Raw genomic sequence first — 14,900 nt, 5'->3', positions numbered from 1 at the left:
AATAGTGCATAATAAGCAAATCAGGAAAGATAGAATCAAGACAATCAGCAGAAGAGAATCTGACGCCTTTTCAAGTATCTCATTTTAACCAGACCCAACTCTCCTCTATCAACATTAGCCTCTACACGTGGATCATAATAAAAAGGAAATACTTTGTCGCATAGGCAAATGACTTCAGGAGTCCCTTAAATCTTACCCACTCCACTCAAACCCAAATAACAAGTGGAATGAAGATTTGGGTTACTTTACCATATACCATATACATGTGTCAATAATAATAAACCTAAACCCAAACTAGTTAGGTTTAGGTTTATTATTATTGACACATGTATGGAGGTACAGACTACCCTCGTTATTACTAGTATAAAGTGTTTTGGTTATAGTGTATGGAATGCCCCCACGGTCTCTTTAAGAGCACAGGCTGCTAGTTACACTGCAGGAGGTCCATGAAATTGACAAGCAATTGCTTCGGCACTAGCGCAATGACACTACACTAAACAATCTAACAGCCTTTTGTATTTTTAGCTTGCAGTAACAAAAATACATTTTTAGGTGTTAAAAAGAACTTTGTATTTGCAAACATGTTTATTGGAGTGACCGTGAGGTGTTGGAGCAAATCCCTTACTTGGTTATAGTGAACAATCGGCAATAACACCTTTGTTATTGGGACACCATTGCCCCACTGTGGTCCATTATAACAAGGGTTGTCTCCACAGTGAAAAACTGTATTTTGCATGCTATCCATGATAATACTAGCAGTTACCTGCAGTCAGACTTTACAACTCACTTTGCCCATTGATTTTATGTAAAACCACGAGGAGATAATTTCTACTTCGAAACTGACATTGAATTATATTCCCACCATCATCCTCCTCTTTTAACACTGCCTCCTGAAAAATCTTACCTTTAAATTCCTTCTGCAAGGAAGTCAAACAATTCATAAATTATAATAATGCAGTAATCTACAAATAAAACCGGTGCACAAACCATATTTTTACATCAAATTGTTTTCTGCAACTATCATTTATGACAAATATATGACAAACTATTATTTCTTAAGATGAATTCAACAAGTTATCTAAATACTGTGAATCTTACCTGATGATGCAGTTGTAAGCAAGGAAAAGTACTGAGTGCCCAAGCAACTTGTTCTTCATTTTCTGCCAAAGTTATTGTACAGGTGCTATAGACCAAAACACCTCCAGGCTTTAGCAAATTGACTGCCTAAGGACATACTTCAGTTAGAAAACAAAGCCAGATATAAAATAAAAACAAAATAGTTTCCAGTGTGCGAAATGTAACTAATGGAAATATCTAACAGTTCAGATAATATGTGAATGATTTTCATTTAAATGATATATTTCACCACATCACAAAGCTTGCCAAACCCAGTGAAATACTTTAAAGTGTAATATTTATTTTTATTTCATATTTCAGATACAGCGCGGAAACAGGCCTTTTTTCGGCCCACCAAGTCCGTGCCGCCCAGCGATCCCCACACATTAACACTATCCTACACACACTAGGGACAATTTTTACATTTACCCAGTCAATTAACCTACAAACCTGTACGTCTTTGTGATCAATGTGGTAATATAGAAATTACAAGAGTCAGTTTTCGCACAAAATGCTCCTCTGAACAACAAACTGAAAAGGACAATTTTTTTCATAAATTATATTATTTAGGAACAAAGATTGGTCAGGATATCAATGAAACTATACTGATTGATAACTCTTCCAAAAGAATCAGATAACAGCAGAACTCTTCAGGAACTACACTAGAGAACCAGCTTTGGGTTTCATGCTTAAGGATCTGAAGTGCTATTGACTTAACTTGGTAGTGTGAGTGGTTTCATTGAACCCAGCTGAGTTAACTGTTAAGTCCGGAATTGGATGATCAATAACTTTTATAGTAAATACTATGCTCGGGGGAAGATCCCTCTTCAATTCACCAAACTTTGTAAAGCATCAATGCACTTATAGTTTTAATAAACTATATTTACTAAATATTGACAAGTGGATCTTTCAAAACTGAAGATTTTTCAGTTAAACCCATGACCCAAGGGCACTATGTAAAATAAAATGGATTCATGTTTTTGCATTAAAATATATCAAAAGAGATGTCTATTAAATTTCAGCAATTACATGAAAGGTACATGCCAGAAGGACAGTTAAGGTTAAATAACGGGAAAGCACTTACCACTCTGAACAACATTCGCTGCAAAGGCTGGTAAGAAGTGATTTCCTTTAAGCTCCAATCACAGGCCATATTGGGTCTCTGACCTAACCCACTGCAAGGGGCATCGAGAAGTACCCGATCAAAACTGTCTGGTGGGAATGGAGGCCTTTCTGCCAAATGAAAACATTATATACTCCTAATTTTCAATATTAATTCAACCCTTAAATTTAATAAAACTAATTATAGTTGAATTCAGATACTCCAAAGAAAACACAATAAATTAAATATACTTCAGATGTCTAGCATATGCAGATTTTTAAAGCGGAGATTCTTGATTAGGTAGGGAGTCTTTTGATTTATTTTGTTAACAGCTTTCAAAGAGACTTCCTCTCCAACACTAGGTCCCTCCTCATTTTAAGTTCTCTTGTAAAGCCATCATATTGGAAAAAGGCTTTATTTTAACTATCACATCTTACACATTCCTCTTTATCTTGGCGTACATTTTAGAAGGATTTAATATAATTAACAACTAAATACAGGCCACATACCTGAAGTTCTCTAAAGTTTAAATAACGCTCGTCATATTCTGAGCGTTTAGGTTAGAGATCCAGCACAGAAACAGGCCCTTCGACCCACCAAATCCATGCCGACCAGCGATCCCCACACCCCAACACTATCATACACACACTAGGGACAATTTACAATGTTACCAAAGCCAATTAACCTACAAAACTGAAGGTCCTTGGAGTATAGGAGGAAATGGGAACAGCCGGTCATGGGGAGAACTTACAAACTCTGTACAGGTCCGGATCAAACCTGGGTCTCTGGCGCTGTAAGGCAGCAACTCTTGTAAAACATATCCTGGAGAATGAAGCAGTTTATATATAAAACATGACTTCAGTACTTTCCAACACTACTCACATTATTTCATACCTTGCTCGTGCCAAATGCCTTCTTTTGCAAGGGCTTTAGTTCCATCATAACAAAACACTTTTATACATTTTAATTGTAAGTTCTCAGCATTCTGTTTTATCTTCTTTATTTTATTTGCAATCTTATCCATTGCTATCACTTCACCCTGTTGAAAAGATTGTGCTAAATGTTAGTGAAATGGTAAGATTTTTTTGTTATATTTATTGTCAAGAACAAAAGCCAAAGGGCAGTTAACGCATTGTCTCTATGAAGAGCTTCAGTTGGTGTCATAAGAGTTATACAGCAGGGAAACTAATAATTCGGCCCAACTTGTCATGCCGACCAAGATGCCTCATCTCAAAAAGTATCTTATGTCTGCATTTGACCCACATCCCTCTAAACCTTTCCTATCCAAATATCAATCTAAATGTATTTTAAATGTTGTAATACCTGCTCGACTAGCTCCTCTGGCAGCTCATTCCATATACCCACCACCTTCTTTTTGGAAAATGTTCCCTCTAGGGTGTCTATTAAATCTTTCCCCATCTCACCCGAAATCTCTATTCTCTGGATTTTGATTCCCTTACTCTGGGTACAAGACCCTATGCATACTTCCTATCTATTCCCCTCATGATTTTATACACCTATATAAGATTACCCCTCAGCCTCCTGCACTCCAAGGAATAAACTTCTAGCCTGCCGAACCTTTGTCTATAGCTCAGGCCCAAAAGTCCTGGCAAATCTTCTCTGCACTCTTTCCATGTTAATGGCATCCTTCTAATAGCAGGGTGACCAAAACTGAATACAATACTCCAAATGCGGCCTGACTTTTTGTACAACTGTAAAATGACCGTAAGATCATATGACATTGGAGCAGAAATAAGCCATTCAGCCCATTGAGTCTACAACATTCAATCATGGCTGATCTATTTTTCCCTCTCAAACCCTTTCCCCTGACTTCTCCCTGTAACCTTTGACACCCTTACCAATTAAGAACCTATCAATTCCTGTGTTAAAAATACCCAATGTCTTTGCCTCCACAGCCTTCTGTGGCAGTGAGTTCCATAGATTCACCGCTCTCTGGGTAAAGAAAATCCTTCTCATCCCCCAACTTCTATGTAGAAGCAAAGAACTGCAGATGCTGGTTTACCAAGGAAAGACAAAATGCTGGAGTAACTCAGTTGGTCAGGCAGCATCCCTGTAGAATATGGATAGGCAATGTTTTAGATCGGGACCCTTATTCAGACAGATTGCAGGCATGGGGGAGGAGAAAGTTAGAAGAGCGGAGGGCAGGACAAAGCATGACAGATCACACGTGCATCAAAGTGACAATGGTTTTGATAGGCAGGTGGTTGGACAAAGGCCAGAGATGAACATACGCAATGTGCGAGACAAATGTATTAGAGGATTGTGAATTGTGAAGTTAGAAGATTGATCAGGTGCAGACTATCTCGAAATGTATGTGTAGATGTAGGTGGAGGGAGAGGAGATAGACAGGTGCAAGATCAACAAGGGCTCAGAGGAGGAGATCCCCCCTACCCAATCTCCAAATTCTTCTGACCACTGTCAGTTCCATCTCAATAATCCTCGACCCCTTCAGATCACTAACCCTTTCGTTACCTTCCGTGTATGCTCTGGAATTTAGGATGAGAGGGGATCTTATAGATTATTAAGGGATTGGACACGCTAGAGGCAAGAAACATGTTCCCAATGTTGGGAGAGTCCAGAACCAGGGGCCACAGTTTAAGAATAAGGGGTAGGCCATTTAGAATGGAGACGAGGAAAAACTTTTTCACTCAGAGTTGTAAATCTGTGGGAGTCTCTGCCTCAGAAGGCAGTGGAGGGCAATTCTCTGGATGCTTTGAAGAGTTAGATAGAGCTCTTAATGATAGCGGAGTCAGGGGGTATGGGGAGAGGGCAGGAACGGGGGACTGATTGTGAATGATCAGCCATGATCACATTGAATGGCGGTGCTGGCTCGAAGGGCCAAATGGCCTCCTCCTGCACCTATTGTCAATTGTCTATTGTGTATCCTTCATCCCTGTTCCATGACCAGCTTTTGCCCTCACATGCTACTTAATTTTGCAGTGCTTGTAGAGGTTAATTCTCAGTACACAAAGTTTCACATGGTTCCAAGATTTATATCTATAAGATATTTATATTCTGCCACCTGCAGAAGTTTTTGGATGACTCTGCAATTGTGGGCTGCGTCAATAAGGGGAGGGAAGCATGTGAAACTTTGGAACCATGTGAAACTTTGTGTACTGAGAATTAACCTCTACAAGCACTGCAAAATTAAGTAGCATGTGAGGGCAAAAGCTGGTCATGGAACAGGGATGAAGGATACACAATAGACAATTGACAATAGGTGCAGATTAGTCAACGACTTGTCAAGTGGTGTGGGCTGAATCACCTGCAGCCCAACACTGAGAAGACTAAGGAGTTAGTGGTGGACTTTAGGAGGAGAGAAACACCCCTGTCCCCTGCCTCCATCAAGGGTGTGGATGTGCAGTTTACCAAGGAGTACATGTGCAGTTTACCATCGGGTGGCGCCATACATGGCAGCCTCACCAACAGACTGCCTCGTCCCTTTCTTCTTTTGTTGTTTTCACTTGTATGTTTTAGTGTTCTTTTTGTTTTGTATTATGTGCGGGTGGGAGGGGGGGGGGGATTGGGGGAAACCTTTTTAATCTCTTCCCTCGATGGGGATGAGACTTTTTCCGTATCGTATCTCCGTCCACACTGCAGCCTTAACATCGTGAAGCTGGCGGTCCCTTTGTTAGGGATCGACTTTTGGAGCTTTTGGCCCACATCCAGCCACATTTTGATTCAGTCCACACCACTCGACAAGTCGATTTATTCACAAAATGCTGGAGTAACTCAGCAGGTCAGGCAGCATCTCAGGAGAGAAGGAATGGGTGACGTTTCGGGTCGAGACGCTTCACTCGACAAGTCGTTGACTACTCTGCACCTATTGTCAATTGTCTATTGTGTAACCTTCATCCCTGTTCCATACTTTTGGAGCATGAGCTTAGACCGCCCCAATCGCGGCAGCCTCGATCCCCGTGATGCGGGGGCTTCGATCGCCGACTGCGGGATCTTCGATCACCCCGACTACAGATGTTTCCATTGCCCCGACCGTGGGTGAAAAGGTATAATTTACTTGCCTTCCATCAGTAAGGAATGTGAGGTCGCCGAAAAAACAAGATGGACATGCTACCTGCACTAGTGAGGACTTGGAGGGAGTGCCGTGAGTGCAGTGACTCCATGAGGACATCCCAGAGTCTAGTGTGAGTGTGGATGGCTTTCTGACTGTTCAGGCGGATAGGGACTGCAGAGTGACAGCGGTCTGTACAACTCTGGTCACATCACGGTGAACGAGCGTGTGTGCGGCTTGCATTTTTCACTAAGATTGTATAGATTATTTTTCTATATTACTATTAATTTTCTCTATTTCTCTTGTTCTAGCAGACTAAATATTTATCTTGTTCTCGTCTCACCTTATCATTCATTAATGCTGCATTATAAATATTTATCATGTTCTGATCTTACCTTATCATTCATTAATGCTGCAATATGAGTCGTTTTTCCTCCAGGACCAGCACACATATCCAAGATTCGTTCTCCAGGTTTTGGACCCAACACATGGCTCGCTACCACTGATGGCAGGTTCTGAATATTTAGAATAGAGCGTTCAGCTGCACATACCTCTCGAATTAATATTTCCATAGCACTTAAAACCAAGGATCTCCAAACTGTAACAATGTGGTGCAGATTTGATATCAAAAAAAAATTTAGAAGTACTTTTCACAACATTTTTGTTGAAATAAGCAATTCTGAAACCATTCTGAGCAGGGGAAATGACTACATGCTCTCAATCGTCAAAGTGATGGAAGGTGCTATTAATAGTGCATTTCCTCGTCTCCAAAAAACCCTCAAGGGTAAAAATCTTTTAATATAAAATTAATATCATTGCGAAGAAACATTATTAAATCTTCATGGCAGATGCAGTGCAAACAGTTTATAAACAGACTTTAATACTCAAAAGCAAAATTGAAACAGAATATCATAAGGATATAAACTACTTGTGGTGACTACATTTAACATCGTGGAGTTTGCGGTCCCTGGTTAGACACCAACTTCGGGAGCTCCATGCCACAGGGGCTTTGACCGCCAGCTGCAGGAGCTTCGATCGCCCTGACGGATGAATAAAGCAGGAGAATAAAGAGGGAAGAAGATTGGACTTTATTGCCTTCCATCACAATGAGGAATGTAGGGAATCCACTGTGGTGAATGTTTATGTTAACTTTTATGTAGTTGTGTGTCTTGTTGCTTTTGTTTAGTATTGCTGTATGGTAATTTGAATATAACTGTACCTTAATTGGTACACGTGACAATAAAAGACCTTTGAAACCTTTGAACAAAACGTATATGATGGAGAAAAATTTAGACTTGCCTGTAAAAACAGAAAACTGTTCATTAAGTTGTCAAATGATGGGCTAACATAGACAGGCTCAGTCATTCGGATTCCCACACCCCTGAAGAGGAATAAACAACACATTTAAAACATGCTTAATAAATATATATTATGTATGCAGGTCTTCCATTTTACAGTCCTTAAGGTCTTTAATGAAATGATTTCTGTTGGTATCAACAAATCAGTAGTATCATATCACCATAAGAAATATAGATTCAGCTTCATAGATTCTATATTTTGTGTTCAATACATTGTGATAAAATCAACGTAAGCTATGAAGCGAAATAATTGTTTATGAACTATTTAATCCTTGTAGTCCTGGGTGCTGTCTTCCACTAGCAGCCTGCCCCCCAGCTCCTCAGTTGCGCTACTGCAGGCAGCTGCACTCAAGGAATGGCTCTGACAGTCAGTGAGGTTAAGACCCTGGCTCTTTAACCATCAAAGCTCTCACTATTATTGAACATTTGTAAAGGTGTTTGATATTCACAATTGTTTACAATAAGTGACAAAAATATTTTTCCAACATGAAGAAAACAAAGGCAATTTTAGCATAAGACTGATGCCAGTTTGGATTCTACTGGTACACACTATATAGGGGCAGCTCCATGGCTCAACGATAGAGCTGCTACTACACAGCGCCAGAGACCTGGGTTCAAACCCAATTACAGATTAACTCTGCAAAGTTTATATGTCCTCCCTGTGCCCATGTGGGTTTTCTCTGGGTGCTCCGGTTTCCTCCCACATTCCAAAGACGTGCAAGTTTGTAAGTCAATTGGCTTCTGTAAAATGTTCCTAATGTGTGGAAAGACAGTGTCCCTCGGACTAATCCCCTGGGGAGATCCGACGTGTTTGTGACTACTTCTGTTGTGTATAGTTTCATGGGATTTTATGGTCCAATATTCTCAGTGTCCCCCTAAACTTGGGAGTGACACTGTGGCACAGTGGTAGAGTTGCTGTCTTACAGCACCAGAGACTTAGGTTTGATCCTGACTACAGGGCTGCCTGTATGGAGTTTTTATGGGTTTTCTCCGGATGCTCTGTTTTTATCTCCGTAAGCTTGGTTGTGCCCCAGTTATTCCTTTAGTCAGTAAAACGTTTGTGAGAGTCCATCTGATAACATCAGTACTGAGGAGGCAGCAATAAATTTTGAAAAAGGATTGGCAATTCTGTGCTGAGCTTCTGTTCCACAAATTGTAAGTACAGGATACAGCATTAAACATTGAATGGACAGGATGAGGGTGGATGTCTGGGAAAATCTGTGCAAAATTTGTGCATACGGGTGTTCAAGCATCAGAGATACTTATCTGTTGGCTGAAGATTTGATGCATGGAGCCATGTTGGAGAAATGGAACTGAGCAGATGCTGGAAGAGTGGTTCCCAAATCAGAATCATCCAGCATGAAAGCAGACCCTTCAGCCTACTGATTGGCAAGTGCCCATTTACACTTATCCCTTCTTGTTCTTCCCATGTTCCCAACTCTCACCGGACTCTACCCCACACATACAAACAATGCGGAACTGACAACCCCAATTAACTGCCAGCCTTCACTTTTTTTGGATATGCGAGAGTGCCTGGAGGAAACCCGCATGGTGGAGGGAGAATGTGCCCAGGATTAGGTTTGAACACGAGTCACTAGAACTAAGGTTGTAACACTACTAGCTGCACCATTGTGCTGCCTTAAATTAAATCAAGGTTAGTTTCAGACCATGGCTAGTTTAAAACATTGGTGTTGAAGTTGTGCCCTGGTACCTGCATTATATCGAGGTTGCACTGCATATTCACTTTATATTATGTGACTCATGTTTCAACTCATGCAATATCCCACTTCACATTTACCAGGTGGGACACTTGCTGATATAGTGACAAAATCCGAGCCAATTAGTTTCCACATTTTTGCAAATATAATTGAAGAAAGCGTGTAATAATATGGCCACAAATGTGTGCAAGTCTATTACCCCGGCCCAGGAAAAATCAAAAAACTTGGTAAATGATAGTGGTTGTGACAAGTTCTAATGAATTGCAATTTGAATGAGTTAACTGTGCATTCCTTTACGAAAAAGAGTTAAAGACTGTGTGAAAATGATACATCTCAGTCATTGGTAACAAAAATTGCTCAGTTAGATATGGTTGGGTAAACTTCTTAGTCTTTGGATCAATTAAAAGTTACAAAAGGATCAGTTCACAACAGCACTGCAGAGCTGTAGCTTTGACTCTGCATTAACACATTGACGGAAGGGAAGGAAAATGTGCCACACTCGCTGCCAGGAGTTGGCTGTATGGATCAGTACAGTGCTATAATCTGGGGAACACAAAATTCCAAGGTGAAGTGGGATTTGTTGCTGTAAACCGTGCAACCTTGAGGAATGTTTAGAATTTGTTAAAGATGAAAACTATGAATCTGGTCAAGTTAATTTGTCATTTAATTGTTATAATCTATGACTGAATGTTTTAATAAGGATCTATTTTACTGTGTTTCAATATCCTTTTACAATGAAAAAAGGTTTCCAAATCCTGCTAACAGGTCAGAACAGTTGAAATTGGTAACGTTCAGAATTGTAGTACTTGCTATAACAAATATCAAGATAGATAGTGCAAGATTGGTTGAAAACTTAATAAAAATATTTATTTTTGTATTGAATAAGACAACATAACACAATATAAAACCACACAATATTTGTAAAATATTTACCTTAAAGTACCATTTGAGCAAAATATTTCCTTGCGGCTTAATTCAGCAATTCCATTCCCTACAAATACTTTTACTCCCTTATATTCCTTTGCACCCCTTTTGCATTCACCATGAACATCTGAATACACGGAGACAGCATCACCAGCTTTCATTGCTGAAATACAAACAGAAAGTTATTTATATTCTATATCTATTTTTTCTGGTCAAATAAATGGAAAATACAATTAAACTCAAGGTCAAGGAAAAATGTTAGACCAGTCTAGTAAGAGAGGAAAAACAGGTGAAAAATATGCATCCATTAAATTATCAAGAAAAGACTACAGAAATTCATGGTATTATCTATCACACAGTCACACTGTTTTGGACGGTACTTATTCTTTATTAATTAATGGAGTACTGAAACAGACATTCCTCCATTCCTTTTCCATTTGATTACATCAGAAGCTTTGGTTTTTCAATCACAATATCTTTGTAGTACAAATAAGTCACTGAAAATATATTTTTTGGAAGACCAATTAATTCACCAGAGAATTTAAGGAAACGGAATATCGGACTCAAAAGGAAAGTAGAAAAAGTCAACACTCATCCAAAATGTAATATATTGAATTATTCATTTTAGGAGCATGCTAGAGTCACAGTAATAACATTGCAGGTAAAAATTTGATTGGATATGATGTTTTATAGATGGTTCCTTTGTCTTAAGAGTTGTAACTAGTTGTAACACAATTGATCAGAAGTTGTACACCATGATCAAAGCTGCAAAAATTTAGAACATGCAGAAAGGTTAAATAACCTGGGATTTTCTTTAAATTGTACTGACTGAAATGTGTGGTGCAGACTATTAACAGGGCACAATTTGATTTTAATATTGTAAACTCATCGTTGCAATCTCTGGTCCAGAAATTACTGATAAACGAGTAGGTAAAAAATTTGGGATACATCATTGAACAATCCAGTCCAGTAAAAGTGTAGGTTAAAGCCCCAAATTTAACCTACAAAATACTGTAAGATATCACTAAAAATAGTTTAATTGACCTCAGATGCATAAACTGTAAATGGTACTCAATTTCTATTGAATGCTCCCTTCTGCAAGGATCTGCACAGCTACCGGATTAGGTCCACTTCAAACTTGAACATTTTAGATGAATGCAGAATTCTAGCATGCAGAATTGAATTGAGAGATAAAAAAAGCAACTCACATTTTGGAGCAGAAACAATGCCAGGGATAAAATCGTGTGCACCACGAAGTACGGCATTCCCACACTGAGCACCCACAATCACTTCAAAAGAATGCCTTTGCAGATTTTCTCTGGGGAAAGAAAAAATTCTCCAATAACATTCTCCGTGGCATTTAGCATAGAAACAGACTTATTGAACCATCATGTCAATGTTGACCATCAAGGATCCACCTATATAATCAATTTACTTGTCTAGAGCATACTCCAACTTGACAATTCAAGTGCTCATCCAAATGATTGTTATATGTTGTGTAACCACCTTCTCAGTTCAGTTTAGTTTATTGTCACATGTACCGATGTAGTGAAAAACTTCTCAATCTTTGCATTCCTGATTGCAACCATCTTCCACGTGAATAAAAATCTTTAAATCCCAATTCCTTCCTCAGATCCCTTCTATAATTGATGTCTAATTGACGTCTAATTGACGATAATTTAGAAGATTGAGGGGGGATCTTATAGAAACTTACAAAATTCTTAAGGGGTTGGACAGGCTAGATGCAGGAAGATTGTTCCCGATGTTGAGGAAGTCCAGAACAAGGGGTCACAGTTTAAGGATAAGGGGGAAGTCTTTTAAGACCGAGATGAGAAAGTTTTTTTTCACAGAGTGGTGAATCTGTGGAATTCTCTGCCACAGAAGGTAGTTGAGGCCAGTTCATTGGCTATATTTAAGAGGGAGTTAGATGTGGCCCTTGTGGCTAAAGGGATCAGGGGGTATGGAGAGAAGGCAGGTACGAGATACTGAGTTGGATGAGCCATGACCATATTGAATGGCGGTGCAGGCTCGAAGGGCCGAATGGCCTACTCCTGCACCTATTTTCTATGTTACTATGTTTATATGTCTGTAAAAAAGTTCCTTCTCTTTTTTGGGGTTGATTGGTTTTGATGGGGAATAGAGAAAATGACGTGGGGGAGTGATGAAGAAGAAAGCAGGCAAAAGAGATGATGCGAGACAGACAATAGACAATAGGTGCAGGAGTAGGCCATTCAGCCCTTCGAGCCAGCACCGCCATTCAATGCGATCATGGCTGATCACTCTCAATCAGTACCCCGTTCCTGCCTTCTCCCCATACCCCCTCACTCCGCTATCCTTAAGAGCTCTATCCAGCTCTCTCTTGAAAGCATCCAACGAACTGGCCTCCACTGCCTTCTGAGGCAGAGAATTCCACACCTTCACCACCCTCTGACTGAAAAAGTTCTTCCTCATCTCCGTTCTAAATGGCCTACCCCTTATTCTTAAACTGTGGCCCCTTGTTCTGGACTCCCCCAACATTGGGAACATGTTATCTGCCTCTAATGTGTCCAATCCCCTAATTATCTTATATGTTTCAATAAGATCCCCCCGCATCCTTCTAAATTCCAGTGTATACAAGTCCAATCGCTCCAGCCTTTCAACATACGACAGTCCCGCCATTCCGGGAATTAACCTAGTGAACCTACGCTGCACGCCCTCCATAGCAAGAATATCCTTCCTCAAATTTGGAGACCAAAACTGCACAGTACTCCAGGTGCGGTCTCACCAGGGCCCGGTACAACTGTAGAAGGACCTCTTTGCTCCTATACTCAACTCCTCTTGTTACGAAGGCCAACATTCCATTGGCTTTCTTCACTGCCTGCTGTACCTGCATGCTTCCTTTCATTGACTGATGCACTAGGACACCCAGATCTCGTTGTACTCCCCCTCCTCCTAACTTGACACCATTCAGATAATAATCTGCCTTTCTATTCTTACTTCCAAAGTGAATAACCTCACACTTATCTACATTAAACTGCATCTGCCATGTATCCGCCCACTCACACAACCTGTCCAAGTCACCCTGCAGCCTTATTGCATCTTCCTCACAATTCACACTACCCCCCAACTTAGTATCATCTGCAAATTTGCTAATGGTACTTTTAATCCCTTCGTCTAAGTCATTAATGTATATCGTAAATAGCTGGGGTCCCAGCACCGAACCTTGCGGTACCCCACTGGTCACTGCCTGCCATTCCGAAAGGGACCCATTTATCCCCACTCTTTGTTTTCTGTCTGTCAACCAATTTTCTATCCATGTCAGTACCCTACCCCCAATACCATGTGCCCTAATTTTGCCCACTAATCTCCTATGTGGGACCTTGTCGAAGGCTTTCTGAAAGTCGAGGTACACCACATCCACTGACTCTCCCTTGTCAATTTTCCTAGTTACATCCTCAAAAAATTCCAGTAGATTTGTCAAGAATGATTTCCCCTTCGTAAATCCATGCTGACTCGGAATGATCCCGTTACTGCTATCCAAATGCTCAGCAATTTCGTCTTTTATAATTGACTCCAGCATCTTCCCCACCACTGATGTCAGACTAACTGGTCTATAATTACCCGTTTTCTCTCTCCCTCCTTTCTTAAAAAGTGGGATAACATTTGCTATCCTCCAATCCACAGGAACTGATCCTGAATCTATAGAACATTGAAAAATGATCTCCAATGCTTCCACTATTTCTAGAGCCACCTCCTTAAGTACTCTGGGATGCAGACCATCAGGCCCTGGGGATTTATCAGCCTTCAGTCCCATCAGTCTACCCAAAACCATTTCCTGCCTAATGTGGATTTCCTTCAGTTCCTCCATCACCCTAGGTTCTCCGGCCCCTAGAACATTTGGGAGATTGTGTGTATCTTCCTCAGTGAAGACAGATCCAAAGTAACGGTTTAACTCGTCTGCCATTTCTTTGTTCCCCATAATAAATTCCCCTGCTTCTGTCTTCAAGGGACCCACATTTGCCTTGACTATTTTTTTCCTCTTCAGTGATGAAAGAGACAAGAAGAAGCTTTCTACTTCATCTGAAGTTTACAAGTTCACAAGTTATAGGAGTAGAATTAGCCCATTCTGCCCATCGAGTCCACTCCCCCATTCAATCATGACTGATCTAATCAAGAATTTGTCTAACTCTGCCTTAAAAATATCCCCTGACTTGGCCTCCACAGCCCTCTGTGGCAATGAGTTCCACAGATTAACTATCCTCTAACTAAAGAAGTTCCTCCTCGCCTCCTTTCTAAAAGAGCGCCCTTTAATTCTGAGGCTATGACCTCTGGTCCTAGACTCTCCCACCAGTGAAAACATATTTTCCACATCCACTCTATCTATGCCTTTCATTATTCTGTACGTTTCAATGAGGTCCCCCACAACCTTCTAAACTTCAGCGAGCAGAGACCCAGTGCTGTCAAACGCTCATCATATGCTAACCCACTCATTCCTCGAATCATTCTTATAAACCTCCTCTGGACCCTCTCCAGAGCCAGCACATCCTTCCTCAGATATGGGGCCCACATTTGCTCACAGTACACCAAATGCAGCCTGTGCAGCGCCTTATAGAGACTAAGCATTACATCTCTGTTTTTTGTATTCCAGTCTTCTTGATATAAATGCTAGCATT

General features: G+C 40.4%; 1 protein-coding gene across 9 annotated transcripts in view; it reads right to left on the bottom strand.

Moving 5' to 3' along the window:
- Window positions 1-14,900, bottom strand: part of nsun6 (NOP2/Sun RNA methyltransferase 6) — a 35,834-nt gene that overhangs the window by 10,373 nt on the left and 10,561 nt on the right. For all 9 annotated transcript variants that reach the window (XM_078416500.1, XM_078416508.1, XM_078416473.1 and 6 more), the window contains 7 exons: window positions 11,457-11,566; window positions 10,258-10,411; window positions 7,548-7,629; window positions 6,644-6,763; window positions 3,113-3,257; window positions 2,201-2,349; window positions 1,099-1,224 (listed from right to left, as the gene is read on the bottom strand). In XM_078416500.1, coding sequence (XP_078272626.1) covers window positions 1,099-1,224; window positions 2,201-2,349; window positions 3,113-3,257; window positions 6,644-6,763; window positions 7,548-7,629; window positions 10,258-10,411; window positions 11,457-11,566 — 886 coding nt within the window. The remainder of the gene's footprint in view (window positions 1-1,098; window positions 1,225-2,200; window positions 2,350-3,112; window positions 3,258-6,643; window positions 6,764-7,547; window positions 7,630-10,257; window positions 10,412-11,456; window positions 11,567-14,900) is intronic.

This window comes from Rhinoraja longicauda, chromosome 2 (assembly GCF_053455715.1).
Source record: "Rhinoraja longicauda isolate Sanriku21f chromosome 2, sRhiLon1.1, whole genome shotgun sequence".
Classification (NCBI taxonomy): domain Eukaryota; kingdom Metazoa; phylum Chordata; class Chondrichthyes; order Rajiformes; family Arhynchobatidae; genus Rhinoraja; species Rhinoraja longicauda.
The sequence above is the reverse complement of the archived record's forward strand: the minus strand, read 5'-3'. Positions and strand labels throughout refer to the sequence as shown.